At 41.2% G+C, this 14810-nt stretch overlaps 1 protein-coding gene across 2 annotated transcripts in view; it reads right to left on the bottom strand.

The window, feature by feature from the left end:
• The window catches only part of ehmt1a (euchromatic histone-lysine N-methyltransferase 1a), a 130745-nt gene that overhangs the window by 2723 nt on the left and 113212 nt on the right, over positions 1-14810 (bottom strand). The window contains exons 1-19 of one of the 2 annotated variants that reach the window (XM_083978476.1): positions 13393-13528; positions 12795-13248; positions 12286-12391; positions 11976-12058; positions 10473-10698; positions 9957-10102; positions 9569-9712; positions 8507-8814; positions 8277-8360; positions 8079-8167; positions 7643-7749; positions 6268-6390; positions 4742-4843; positions 4537-4641; positions 3853-4007; positions 3275-3442; positions 1787-1931; positions 998-1075; positions 722-837 (exon numbers count right to left, since the gene is read on the bottom strand). In XM_083978476.1, the coding sequence (XP_083834602.1) occupies positions 722-837; positions 998-1075; positions 1787-1931; positions 3275-3442; positions 3853-4007; positions 4537-4641; positions 4742-4843; positions 6268-6390; positions 7643-7749; positions 8079-8167; positions 8277-8360; positions 8507-8814; positions 9569-9712; positions 9957-10102; positions 10473-10698; positions 11976-12058; positions 12286-12391; positions 12795-13163 (2654 nt within the window). In that variant the 5' untranslated portion in view covers positions 13164-13248; positions 13393-13528. Of the gene's footprint in view, positions 1-721; positions 838-997; positions 1076-1786; positions 1932-3274; positions 3443-3852; positions 4008-4536; positions 4642-4741; positions 4844-6267; positions 6391-7642; positions 7750-8078; positions 8168-8276; positions 8361-8506; positions 8815-9568; positions 9713-9956; positions 10103-10472; positions 10699-11975; positions 12059-12285; positions 12392-12794; positions 13249-13392; positions 13529-14810 lie in introns of those variants that run through there. The other variant, XM_083978477.1, reaches the window with a different exon arrangement.

The raw sequence follows: 14810 nt of genomic DNA, 5'->3' as shown, positions 1-14810 counted from the left end.
TTTACCTTGAGGAGAGGGAGGTCCACCAGAAGACAATTGTACCTTGGCTGGAGTAAGAGATGATGAGGAGATTTTGATGTTCATATTGTTAAAGAGACCGACAGGAGTTCAGTCTGAGAGAGGTTAAGCTGAAGGTGGAGTTACTTTGTCCATGTGGATATGTCAGATAGACAAGCAGAGCTCTGGGTTGGTGCGTGGCACAGTGGGTAAAGCGGCCGCCCCATGTAGAAGCTACAGTCCTCACCGCAGGCGGCCCCGGTTCGAATCCCGCGTCGGGCAGCCCTTTTCTGCATGTCATTCCCCCTCTCTCTGCCTCCCCCTTTCCTGTCTATCTCTACTGTGTACTATCAAATAAAGGCAAAAAGCCATAAAATATACTAAAGACAAGCAGAGCTCTCCATACTTTCCAAGTAGATCCTGTTTTTTCCCACTTATATGTTCCTGCTCTCGCTTTCATCCATTGATAATTTCTGATTTGTTCTCTGGGCAGCCATGTTGGAACTTTATTTTCTGCGTTCAGTCATTGCTGGTGCAAGCTAAAGTCTTCTGCTGCTGCCTCTTTTAAAACATCTTTCCCCCCCAGGAAACCAAAGGGGCTTTTATTTTGTGAAGCTAAATTTAAAAAAAGACCCTCTGGGTTTTGACAACAGGAAATGCAGGAATTGAGGGAGCTATTAGATGAAGAGCTACATGCAACATCTCAGAAAGTGGAATATGGTACCTCAGTCCCTTCTGGACCACTCGGTTCCTGCACGTCCTCCAGCAGGAGCAGGCGTGGTTACACTCAAACAGCACTGGGGGCTCCCTCTGACAGAAGTCCAGAGGTAATCGACCCTCCTGCACAATCATGCACATGGATATTTTTCCTTAATTAGTTTAAAGAAAACCAAACTTTCATTTGGAAAACCTGTTATAATATAATTTTAGAGGGAACACACACGTGCCCAAGCGGCAGTAACATGGTATAAAAATCATGATTTGATAAAAACATACTCACATTGTCATACCAACATCTCAGACTCAGCTGACCACACATGCACGTGCTGGATGAGCAGTCGTCTGTGCAGCTGCAGTGCTGAATGACACAATCAATGAGCTGTTAGGAGTATACATTTTGAGGCTTTGTCATTTTCATCTATTGTATGTACAGTACAAATTCCTCAGAGAAAAAGAGAGCCAGCAGAGTTTCCATCTTTAATCTGGACAGGTGAAAACTTGATGAATGGAACTTTTTTCTGATAAATTGATTGAAGTGTCCAATTCATTTTTCTCCTCCTACCAAAGTATAATCAGTTTGTCCTGATGTGCCTTGTATCATAGTGGAAGTTCTGTCGAGGCATGACTGAGATATCAAGTCTATTCTTTTGGACTGGCTGTCTATCAGTCCCATTCGTGTTTTCTTGTAGCTCTAGAGGCATACAAACATAGCGTGGAATGAGTCACAAATATCTAGTTGTATTTTTGCTGTCCTGAAAACAGGTCACTGACAAGCCTTTCCCAGAGTGGCCGGCTGCAGATACTCAAACAAGGGGGAAAAGTGCATTTTGTGGACTATCTTCAGAGGTGGATTAATCACCATTTGGTGCTCCAGAGAATATTTCTGGCAGCAGGAGGGTGTGTGTGGGATTGAGTTGGACAACAATGGAGGCCTGTGGCACAGAGGATATATCCGGCTTTAGATACAGATGCAATACTAGGATTCAACCCATTGCTGGTTTGAGTCTGAACATGAGAACTGCAGTCTTTGCGGTGATGTATTTAACAGCAGACATTGCTGGGAACTCACCTGTAAGTGAGTGATGTCCTTGTCTATGTCCAGTGGGGAGGTGACACAGTTGTCTGGGATGTATTTAAAGTTTTGAGGACAGGGCTCACTGTCGACAGCATTAACACAGGTGATAGGAACAGCTTCATATCCCCGAGAGATGTCCCTGAGAAAGGGAAAGATTGTGATCTTAAAAATCTGATTCAAATATATAGTAGAGATAAAAAAAAATTAAAAAAAGATGAAATCACTGATGGTGCGAGGAGTGTGAAAAGAATCAGTGATAGGAAGTATAGAGGCTGAGACAATATACGTTGTTTTTTCCCAACCTGTCTGTATTTTTATCAAGAGAATATCACATGTTTTCAAGTAATGGAAACATGGCAGTCCCAATTCTGGACTTCACACCAAATGGATATGGACAATGTTTAATAAACACCTCTATTCTAAAAAAAAAAAAAATTGCAAAATTTTCAGGATTCAGAGAAAAGGAGCAACAAGATACATAGATCTGAGTCTAGTTCAGTGAAGAGAGATCAACACCAGATACTTATCAGTAATGTATGCGTGTTACATACAGATCTGGGGTCCAGATGTGCTTATCCCAACTTATTCACTCACTTTATTATTTTATTTCTTTTAGAGACTGGTGACTTTTACTCCACTACACTTTAAGAAAGAGAAATGTTATACTTTTGACCTATATTTCAATGAAGTACTCTTCCTTTGAAGTAGAGCTTTTAGTCTGAGGAATTAATTTTCAAGGCAGAAAAACCAATTCCAGCCACCTCCTCCACTGTCTGCCATGTTTGAAAAGCTGTATTTGAAATTTTGGCAGGAGATGAAACAGACTATGATCTGAAGTCAGCGTTTTAGAGTGAGAGGTTTTAGAAATAAAGAATTTCATTTAATTCATTTAATTTTCAATATTTGCTGTGTTCACCAGAACCAACTCCAGTCTTTGACTCAAAAAAAAAATGACCATCCAACTTGAGAGCATACTGTATGTCTTACTAACGTTTGTTTAATTCCAATTGGCAGTTCTGTTGATTCAGGTATTTTATGCCCATGTTGACAGCCTCTGTATCACATTCAACAAGCATTTTATTGCACGTGTCTACCGTCAGTGAGTCAGTCAGTCATTCTGTAACTGTGGAACAGTTCAACAATGTTGACATATATCTTTTGAATGCTTCTGTGATTGTAAAATCAAGTACTCTGGGTCTTTAACTCGAGTGAAAATTAAACTCAACAACTATCACATTCCCTAAGAACTCCTCGACTTCTCTCTTACACAGCCCCTCACTATATAAAACCGCAGTACATCAAATAAACCTAGTAGTCCCCTTTTTACCTTGGACATTATTTATGTCATTTTCAAATGTGTTTCAGAGACAGGGCAGGTGAATATACCTCTGCACACAGAGGAACAAAGATAAGAACAGAAATATGCATCAAAAACAACACACACACACACACAGATGCAGACAGTCTCAACATGCACACTACCTGCTGAGCATCCTCTCTCCACAGCAGTCCCTGCCTCTCCTGGCATCAGTGAGCTTCTTGTTGGTGCTGAGCGCCGTCCACACACTGGAGCTGTAGACGCAGCAATCCAGAGGCGTGTCTCCTTCTTTATTCCTCTGAGTGACATCGGCTCCACAAGACAGAAACAACCTGTACACGGAGGATGTTTGAGTTAGAGGCCTGGGGACCGTGTTCGAGAAAACAGCGAGCTTAAAAAGACAATAAGCTTATTTAGCAAGGGGGGGGGGCAACCAAAACAGGAGCTTTGTAGCTAAAACCAATATCCTGGGGGTATTTCAGGGAAATATTTGCCAATACCTGATACACTTCTTAGCCAAAAGTATGTGGACACCTGAACAAAAGTTTATTGATATATCCTTAAAGAAATCCATTGGTGTTAATCTGCTGCTGTATATTTATGTATTTTCATGACAACTTTGAAAGAGTGTTGCCAAATTGTCTATCCCCACCTGTAATTGCATCACATCCATTTTGTTAACAATGGGCTGGTCTGGACATAACATTAAGTTCTGTATAATGAAAGGGAAACAAACACTCACGTCACACACTCCAGGTAGTTTTCTCTGGCAGCGATATGAAGCGGGGAGTCTCCGTGAATGTTAACAGCATTGAGGTCACACTGAGCCTCCAGCAGAGCCTGGGCAATATCATCACAGCCCGACAGAGCCGCCCAGTGCAGGCAGACGTTCTCCTCCTGCACAAAGAGCACATCAGAGAGGTGTCACGGTACTGAGGGAGGCAGGGGGGCCATTCATCGTGTTTGGCAATTACAAATCTTGTCCTTAACATACAAGGTTAATTGATTTAACAAGAAGAATGTCCTCATTCAAAACAGAAATGTTTGACTCATTTAACTATTATGAAAGGTCTATATTTACACCTACATCCTCCCACGACTCATTTGCATTATCTATTTTCCTTGATCAAGGTGACACAGCAGCCACTGCCTGTGCACTGTTCTTAAATTTCACTGTTCAAACATTGTGGACCCCATGAGCTCAAACTCATTTTTCCCTTATCAGAAGTCATACTGTATGAAGAGTAAAAATAGAAAGGTATGGTTATGTGCAAGAGTGTGTGTGTGTGTGTGTGTGTGTGTGTGTGTGTGTGTGTGTGTGTGTGTGTGTGTGTGTGTGTGTGTGTGTGTGTGTGTGTGTGTGTGTGTGTGTGTGTGTGTGTGTGTGTGTGTGTGTGTGTGTGGTACAGTCAGACCAGTAACAGACCTTGTCTCTGATGTTAACGTCGGCCCCTTTGGCCAAAAACAGGCGGACCAGCTCCTTGTGCTTATACTCGATGGCAAAGGTAATGGGAGTCCAGCCCCCATCATCCTGCACAGACACATGACGTGAAACTCAAAGACATGGCTCTGTATTTACAGAGCATGAGGTTGAAGCAGCAGCTAGTCAATGAAGTAATGTATGTCTTTACCTGACAGTTTATGTGTTTGGAAGCCTTGGACAGCAGATGATGGACTATGTCATAATGTCCCAGTTTAGCTGCCAGATGCAGACAGGTGAAACCCATGATATCCTGAGATGACAACATTAGTCACATTGAACAACACTGCACTGCTGCCGCCACTGCACAACACGTCAAAAGACAGGGCATTTCATTGGTGCTTGGACTCCCCGAGTTAAAACTCAGAAGACATTGGAAAAGACATAGCGAGGAGAGACGTGTCTCACAGCTCAGAAATCTTCTGTACCTAATCCTCTCCCTCCCTCTGGAGACCAGCCCAGGCTTAGAGATGGAGAGGTTAATTAAAATGTTGTACGTTTATCACTTAATGACAGAGTCCTCCTTCCCTCCAGAGCAAAACTTCACAGGGATCCATATACACTTACACTCTATATTTCTACCTGGCTGCATATACTGCACAAAATCACATTTAAAAGCTACATCAGTCGATTTTCTGGTTGTCAACAGCACTGTGCTGAAAGACAGGCCTGCAAGAAATTAACGCACTCACCTCACACTTTTAATACTCTTTCAGCTCATTGGGTTTCATGCAAGAATATTCACTGTCCTTGCTTTTGTACATTGCACAAGTGCTGCCGCTACACCCTTTGGGCTGGACAAGCTCTCAATTAAGAGTTTCATGAGTTTTGATCATTAGCACATCAAGGTCCAAACATGGGCACTTGATCCCTCTGTTTGTCGAAAGACAAGAAGAGTTCCCTGCAAAGTTTCAAGGTCAAGTTGAAAGTCTAGACGAGAGAATATTATACTACAGGCGGCTGATGTGATTCTGTGAGGTGCAACAGAGGTTGATACTGATCTGAAAATTCTGATCTGAAGCTGCTGTGCCCAAAAATATGTTTTTAAAATCAAACAAGGAGAAAATCCCTCAGTAAAGTGACATCAGGATGGTGTTGTGTGCTGATTATTAATTTCCAGCAGCAACGGGGACACTTCTCTCTCATCATTTACATGTTTATTGTAATGTTTCTGAGGCTAAACATTGGTGAAATCAACTGATGAGCAAAAGAATGCACAAGTAACGAAGTAACAACTTCCTATAAGCTTTTGTTTAAAAAAAAAAAGGAAGTGCTGCAAATTTTGGCAACACCCACTCCTATTACCACTAGACAGTCATGTCACTCTGAAGGTCTGTACTAAAGTTGGCACAAATCAGCCACTAGAGGAGGCTAAAATTATGGCGACAAATATCTCTGGCTACACTGGTTTGTTTGATCTGAGGGTCATTCCTGATTTATTAAAGTAGGCGAGGCTTATATTTTACTGCTTCTGTGAGACACTCCGCTAATAATGTGGCTACAATAAAGTAATCAGATTGAGTTTGTGATTTAAAAAGGAATAGTAGTTCAATTGACTGAGCAGTGGCAGCAGCTCATAGAGTGGTACTGAATGGATGGATGGATGAAGAGGCAGAATCTGGCACGAGGACACGTTAACACTAACCGAGATGATCCGACTAGACCGTGCTGACCCACCTTGTGGCTAATGGACGCTCCAGCTCTGAGCAGGTACTTCACTGTGTCCAGATGGTTGTTTTCACAGGCCACCATCAGAGGTGTTCTCTGCTCCTCGTCGAACATGTCCAGGTTGGCTCCAGCCTGTACGCACACAGACACACACACACACACACACACACACAGTGCAACAACACTAATTACTGTACACCACTGACCTTCACAGACAGGATTCCTGGACAGGTCAGGGGATGTTTTGGTAACAGTTAGTGACAGCTAAGCACCAAACATGTTTTAGGTCTTTAAAACACTGTCTAGACTACAGAAAACAAAATATCAAACTTTTGTCGATTTGGTTGAGTATAGGAATTCAGGTTTCCACTTTTACATTTTGAATTCAATTTATTCTTTTGGTGAAAGAATAGAAAAGTGTTTTCATTTTACACCTAAAATTACAAAATAAATTGCATTTCCAATGTTTTCATCATTTTAAAATTAGTTTGTAATAGGATATGCAGTGGGAGTTGTGAGTTACAGTGTATTCAAAAAGTATTCAGACTCCATTCAGTTTCTTCATATAATCTTTTAAATAACATTTTCCCTAAATAATCTACACACTAAATACCTCATCATGAGTAAGTGGAAACATAATGAGAAATTTGCAATTTTATGAAAAATTTATGAAAAAGGGAAAAATATCCCATAGTACATATAAGTAACATTGCTCACCAGAAAAATTCGACTTATAGGAAATAATTTATTATAAAAGTAAAGTGTTTCCTTTTATGAACATGTACTGAGACCTGTGAAATGGATCACTACTTCTACAGGAAGCACTACACCACTGTCTGGCACTGTCCATGGTACTGAAAAAGGGATTTCACTCTGGCATGTAAAATTTGCATGTAACCTTTTGTTTTATTGTTTGGTTGCAACTGCCATGTCTCTGTATGAGGAAACTCAGAAGGTTGATAAAATGTTTTTAATTCAAGACCTAAAGTTGGGCCTAAATATGCAGGATGGGTAACAGAAGCTCCACGATATGATACCAACACAATATTTAAGTCACAATTGTTGTGATTTTAAAGATTTTGTGATATCCTACACTAACATATTGTGATACATTGCAATTTATTACCTTCAACTGCAAAGTATGTCCCTTAAGAAAAACTTTGTCAACATCAGTTCTAATCTAATATCTAATAAGATAAAGTTCTCGGTCTTTGTGTTTCGTGTTTTCAATTTACATAAGATCAATAAAAGATCAATACTACGGCATCTGTATATTGATACAAAATATTGTCCCACAAACTACTTAAATACTATGCTGTATCGATTCCCCCGCCCCTATTGAGTCTGGCAGTTTTTGTCCGGTGAGAAATACACCTGTCCTCACCTGGACCAGCATGTGGCAGATCTCGTGGTGGCCCTCAGCAGCTGCTGCATGGAGAGGGGTGCGTCTGCTTTGGCCCTCCATCAGGAAGTTAGGGTCCTTCCCATCAACTGTAACATACAAAGTTTGTTGCATTGATGTGATAATACAGATATAAAAAAAACATCTGCTCAGTCACTACAGTTCACGATCTTCTATCTTTACAGCAGCTGGTTTCATCTACATGACTGCGAGTTCTGTGAACTTCAGAGAACCAAAGGATCTCATCAGTAAGGTTTCCAACCCTTACACTGAAACTTCCAACTGAGTCACATTCAATTTTACAATACTTAGGTTTTTATTTGGAATAGTGCTGTAAACCTAAAAGACTTCTGTAAGTGTACAGTGTAAGTTATTACAGCTGAGGCCACTACATCGCTAATCACATGTGTTCGATTACCTAAGAGATGAATGACCTTCTGGAGATCTCCTTGCTTTGCAGAGATGTACAGCTGCCTTGTGGGGTATTTCACTTTCTTTGGTTTCAGACTGAAAAGAATAACGTTTTCAATCAATTATTTATATCGTGGTGCAAAGTGGGGTGCCAGGCTGCACCTCTTTGCAAACTGATGTCAAAATATTTTTTGGTTAACCTTACTTCTCGTCATCCAGTGCCATTAAGATGCTCTCCAGTGACTCTTTAGGTTGTCTCTCTGCAGCACAAACAGCCTCAGCCTTTAACCTGCGAGGAGAAAACAAGAGTAAGGATTTTATTTGAATTCAGTCGGAATAAAACATATTTTTATACAAGAGTTGTGATTTTACTCATATCAAAAAGTAATGTTATCACCATCCTTCTATGTAAGATTAGAGGACATCTCTTGTTACCTGCTCGGGCTCTCGTCTCTGCTCCTCTGAGGCTCGCTGGTCTTCTTCGCTCTGAGGACCTGTGGAACAGCAGGCCTGGTTGGTCCTGAGGGCAGCGTGGCCAGAGTGGGCACAGCTGGAAGCGACAGCCTGGGGTTCGACCTGGGTACAGACGGTGACTGGTCAGGCTTCGGCACCGTGACCTCCTTCGCCCCGCTGGCATCTTCTCCACAGTGGGGGCAAAACTTACAGTCCTTCAAGATGGAGGCGCAGTTGCGGTGGAAGCGGTGGGAGATGCTGCCATATGGCCTGCACTCCATGAAGGTGCCCTGTTGGACAGACCCGGGAACAGGAAAAGGCAACATTAAGGTCAAAAAGTTCAGTAGTTAAATATTCCAAGACCCCGACAATGTCAAGTTTCTTTTTGTTCTGTAGGATTTAAAAATCATCTGAGAGACTTCAAAACCAAACTTCTGAACCCGATGTTGTTATTTCACTTTTTGAAAGTAGCTGAACTACTCAACAATTCATCCACGTAGCCCCTGGCAACTGCAAAAGTACACCCTGATGTTCAAGTGCCTCTGCTTAGAAATCACTGTTTCAGAGTTTGAGGGGGGTGGAGAGAGAAGACAGAGCGGAGGGAGGGAGGGGGAGATGAATAAGAAGATAAAGGTGGACAGATGATGAGAAACAAATGAAAGGGAGATGGCCTTGGAGAAAAATAAAAGGGTTTATAGAGAGACAAAGAACAAACACATGCGGAGGAGAAGAGACAATGAAAATGAAAAAAATCTTGAAATCTTTTGCTGAATCCTCACTGAGCACTTCTACTGTGAATATACAGTACAGCAGTCAGCCATAACATTAAACCATGCGATTGCTTTACTGATATTACCGATCTGTGTATCTTTTTGATTGTATCAAGCAATGAGGTCATGGAGAAATATATCAAACTGCAAATGATGTATCAAATCAGATTACTAATGATTCAGAATGAGTTCTTAAAACAGGCCACAGATACACACCAGTCATGTAATGGCTGATTGGTGTATACAGTAATATCTACACCTAGGTTCCCCTCACCGTTCTGCAGAAGAGTCCACAGCCAGGGCAGCACTGGTGTTTGACCATACCGGCCCGGTGGTCCTCACACAGAACCAGCAGCTGGACCGAGTTGGACGGACGCATCATTTCCTGTTTCATCACTCTCTTCTGGCAGCGACCCGGCTATGGAGAGACAGTTAAGGAGGAGTTCAAAAAAAATATGCTTAACACTGGTGCATTTGCACTCAACATAACCTCCTCCAGCCCCAGGACCAGGGTTTCCCGCAGCGCTTTCCTATGAAACACTGCAGGACTGATATAGGTTTTATCTTGATCGTATCCAACTTGTATTCCCTGTCTGGTGGCTGGATGAGGAAATGTAAAAGTGTTTTATTATTATTATTTGTATTATTTAGATGATCTTTACTATTCCATCTGTGCTCTCCATGGCCATGCAGGTCTGCTCCAGTGTGGACAGGCTGCCTCCACAGTGAGGGGTCTCCATACGACAGCAGCATAGAGGTAATTCCTCAGCCAGGTGTGTTTCTGTCACTCTAGAATCCGCCACTACACCTGCACAAACACATCATATTGTTTCACTACACACCAAGAAACTGGACTGTAGAAGAAATATGGGATATCATGAATTTAGAAAAAACCAAAGTAGACACGCACATCACACCAACGAGGGCAGGTGCTGAGTAAAAACAATAAGCAAATTAAAAAGAACAAAGGTACTCGCAACTCTGCAGGACTCAGTGTAATAATTTATTGTGACGTACGTTTCGAGCAGTAGAGGTATGCTCTTCGTCAGACCTCTACTGCTCGAAACATACGTCACAATAAATTATTACGCTGAGTCCTGCAGAGTTGCGAGTACCTTTGTTCTTTTTAGTTATATCATGAATTTAGCTCAAATCACTGACTGAAATGCTGTGATCACCTGACTGTGGGGGCGAGAGCAACTCCTCCTGAGCTTTCAGGTCGAGACAGTCCAAAGCCAGCTCTGTGTATTCAACATGGCTGCTGTCTCCCACTTCTGGTTCTGTTTCTGTCAGGGATTCGTTACTGACAGCCGTCTGTTCTCCGACCTTCAGAGCCTCTGGGGGGATAAATGTTTCTTCATCTGCTGCAGGTCGCTTCTCCACACTGGGACTTGGCTCCTCTTTCTGATTAAAAAGAGGTGACACTTGTACTTATACAGACTTGATACATATAAAACAGGCAGGTTTTAGTGAGAGAAAAGAGACAAACATGTGTTTTCCCAGTCAAACCACCACTTAATGGTACTATCTTTCAACTGTTTTTGCAATATTACATAATTTTTCCATATTCTTATTTTGCTACTGTTGACTAGATGAAAGGGGCATGATAATACTTGTTTAATCTATACAGTCTCTCGTTTTCTAATGTGTGAATATACAATCTATTATGTCCTAAAATATCCATGCCAAATGGCATAATGAGCCACAGTGAGCCCCCTGCTTTAATCAGTTGTCAAGTCTGATTATAAACCAGCTGTTGCCATTGAAGCCCCTGTGAGTAAAATCTATCAAAGCAATTTATCAATTGTTATGATGACAAGTGTTTTGGAAGAAGAATTAATTAAAAACAGTTCCAGTGTTTGAAATGTTTAAAGAGAAACACCTTGTGCAAGCAAGATTTTTTTACTCAATATATGCAAAATTATGTTAATCTGAAAGTGAAAATGTAACAGAGCCAAGCTAAGCCAATTCAGATACTGGTAATAGAGTCACTTCATACATTTATTCAAGTCTGTCAAACACATTCACCTTCACACATTAAGACAACAGGAGAAGGGAGGGTGGATCAGTATCTGACGAACACTGGACAACAATATAGAAACACCAATGGAAGTGTTCCAGCTCACAGAAATGTTAAGGTGTATTATACATAAGGTATTACACCCTCTTTCTCTTCCTGTTTGCTTAAGAAAGTGGGAAAATCAAAACACAAACACTTCAAATTTCTTGGGACTGCCCTGTCCTCAGAGGCAATTGGAAAAAGATACACAAGACATTTTTTTAAAATATGAAATCCCTCTAGAAACTAAGAAACCTCCAGAAGAGATAAATAATTGATGCATACCCTGCTGGTGACTGCTACAGAGAATCTTACTGGGAAATGTTTTTTACACACGCACACAACTTCAAAATGTGTGGGTGGAAATTATAATGGAGATTAAAAAATGGAGATGATGACAGCATCTGTCAATCACAAACTAGAACAACTGATTAACTATGCAATGCTGCATAGGTCTGATTTTATTTTCACAAATCACTGGTCTTGTTATTTAAAAAAAAAAAAAGATAACTTCTTATCTGTTGGTGGTTCTGTTGAAGATTATGAAACTGAAATGTGTGAGTGAGTGACAGTGGGCTGGTGGAGGTCTGACATGCAGGATAAAATAAATGAATGCACCTACCTTCTCGTGCTGTTTAAGGGCCTTGGGTTTCTTTTTGGGGACCAGGTTGTACATTCCCATCTTCCTCTTCTTCCTCTTCACAGCTACAGTGGGAAAAGCACAGAGTGAGGAGAGATGGGGGCCAACAGGAAATGATAGGCTCAAGTCTATAATTTAGAGACTGATCATTAAGACATTGGGAAACGTGTTATTACACACACCGTATGACCTGATAAATCAGTGCTACTTTGATATTAATGTACTGTAACTCTACAGTAATGATACCGTTGTTGTTATTATTGACAGTTTGCAGAAGTGAGGATGAACTAACCTGGCTGAGGTTTAGTAGAGTGGACGACAGCTCTCTTCTGTTTGCCTTTGCCTTTCTGGCTGTGACTAAGCCCTGTGGTGACAGGCGCTGCCTTCTTGCTTGCAGGCTTTGAAGAGAAGACAGCATACTTTATTTTTTCATATCATAAATAAGAAAGACAACAACAAAGAAACATCACTTTAAAATTGGCTTTTAACTCACTACTAAGATTTTATAGGATAATTTGACATTTATCTGGCTTTTATTTTAAGGTTTAACTTTATTACTGTATTTCATGTCCTCAAGCACTTTGCACTGCGCAGTTAAAATTATATAACTGAGATTAGCAATCATGCACTAATTAATAATTCTGTGCAATGCTCATATTAAAAGCATGGAAATTACACAAGAAATAACGAAAAGGTTAAATGCAAAAAAAAAAAAAAAAAGTATTAAAAAATATATCATTTACAGTATTTGGCTCTATGAAATTACCTAACATACTTAACCAGAACAAGAGAAGGACTTGCCTGTGCTTTCTCTCCCATTGCAGTCTTTGAAGAGTCTGAGCTTGGTGTTTGCTCCTGTGAGCTTGCAGCAGCAGCAACAGTAGCATCAGTGTGTTTCTCACTAAGAGTTGGAGCAGTCAGACTTCCAGGTGTATCCAGAAACAGGCCGCCGGGAGATGCCAGCTGTTTTCCAGAGGCTTGTTCTGGTCTTTTGCTGCATAGGGCTCCACCACTGCTGACTATGGGTGAGCTGTGGAAGGGAGTTATCTTCACTTTGTGCACTGGACCACTCTGTGCTGCATGCTTCTTGGCACCAATGGGTGTACTGGCAGAGGGAATGGGGGGTCTCCTGCCTGACCCAGGCCCGTCACTGGCTCCACTTTGATCCATAACTGTCCTGCGGTCCTGGCCCGTTAAAGCCGGTCAGACTTTGTGTGTGTGTGTGTTGAGAGGAGGGGGGGGGGCTCAGTAGCACCTGTGGAGTTGACAGAAGTTTTATTCCACCCTTGAAAACATCAGCCCACTGAAGTACTAAGCAGTCAATGCACTGTGTGCCTCTTTGCTACGTCCAACATGCAAACAATGGAGAATACAAAACTATTTAACAGGTTTAACTTACTCTTGAGTTTTAAAAAATGGAAGAAGCTGCAGCCTGGTGGTGGAGCAGCAGCAGCAGCAGTAGCAGCAGCAGCAGGTCTCTGTAACCGGGGAGTCAACGGAGACAAACAGAGCGAAAACAACGTTTTAAAAAAAACATCAGCCACAGTTGAAACGAGACCGTGGTGAATAATTAGAGTCGCAGAGTTTCGACCTACCAGCTCCACTCAGTGCTGCTGCTGTGTACGAGAAAAAAAGAGGATGAGAAGGGATGAACAGGAAGACGAGAGTTTCCACTTCCGCCCTCGCCCGCATAGCAAAGCACGACGTAAAGGCGCGCGCCGCGTGCTGCGTTCAAGTGTTGACGGAATCATGAAACGCCACAATACTTCAGCTCACTTGACTTGTCAGCACCATAGACTGTAAAAAGAAGGTCAGCACCCTTTGACCTGGATGTCTATTAAAGTTGGAGTGCAGCTAAAGGAGAAGAACCTCGACTTCTTGCTGATCAATTTAATTACACTTGGAAAACATTTTATTCATAGATGCAAATACCTCAAGGTGAAGCCCCACATAAACAGATGGAAGAATGAACTTAAGCTATACAAAAAATCTTTGTAGGCCTATTAGCCTACATGAAAAACAAAAATGCCCAGAAACTCTTTTCTTTACTGGACGTGTTTACCCTTCTTGAATAAGACCCTCACATTATTTTATTTTTGTTGTATTCTGTTTTTTGTTTTCCCCTTTGTCTTGGATGCTGGTTCAACATTTTCTATCTTGTATTGTGCCAAAACAAAAACAAAAACACTTGTCTACTACTATATGGAAGCCTATTTCTGCCAGTGTCATGAAAGAAAAACATTCAGAGTCGATATAATCAGAAACTATCTCAAGAACAACATAATGATTCAGTATCTCATTATTTTGAGTTAATGCACGTCACATTGGTGGGCTTCCGTGTTATCCAGATGTGAATGAGTGTGTTGTGTGAAAATGATATTAAACGCTTGGAATATTTGTTCATTCACTGTGAATCAGCACAGTACTTCTGCAGCTGGCCACAGACTGGATAGTGTTGCCAGATGTGACAACAGTCAAATTTAGGATCTTTGTTAACAAAAGAATTCAGATTTCCCTATTAATATTTTACATAAGGCTAAAATTCACAGGGAAAAGTGACTGATTTGAATAATACTTTACACGTAAACCTTCAACTATGGCTAAAACTTTTACGATGTAGGCTACAGGGTAAGAGTTACACTGCTCTGCCAAACACAACAGACTAAAAGGTTTTCGGTCTGTAGAGATATTGATATAAATCTAAGTAGGGGCCTACTGTTTTATGAAAACGTATGTGGGGCAAAAGGCACACATTGAATATTTGAAACAAATATAGAGAGATTGCATTTGTATTTATTTCTGACGTATTGAAAAACA

The sequence above is a fragment of the Trachurus trachurus genome, assembly GCF_905171665.1.
Source record: "Trachurus trachurus genome assembly, chromosome: 9".
NCBI classification, from domain to species: Eukaryota; Metazoa; Chordata; class Actinopteri; order Carangiformes; family Carangidae; genus Trachurus; species Trachurus trachurus.
The sequence above is the reverse complement of the archived record's forward strand: the minus strand, read 5'-3'. Positions and strand labels throughout refer to the sequence as shown.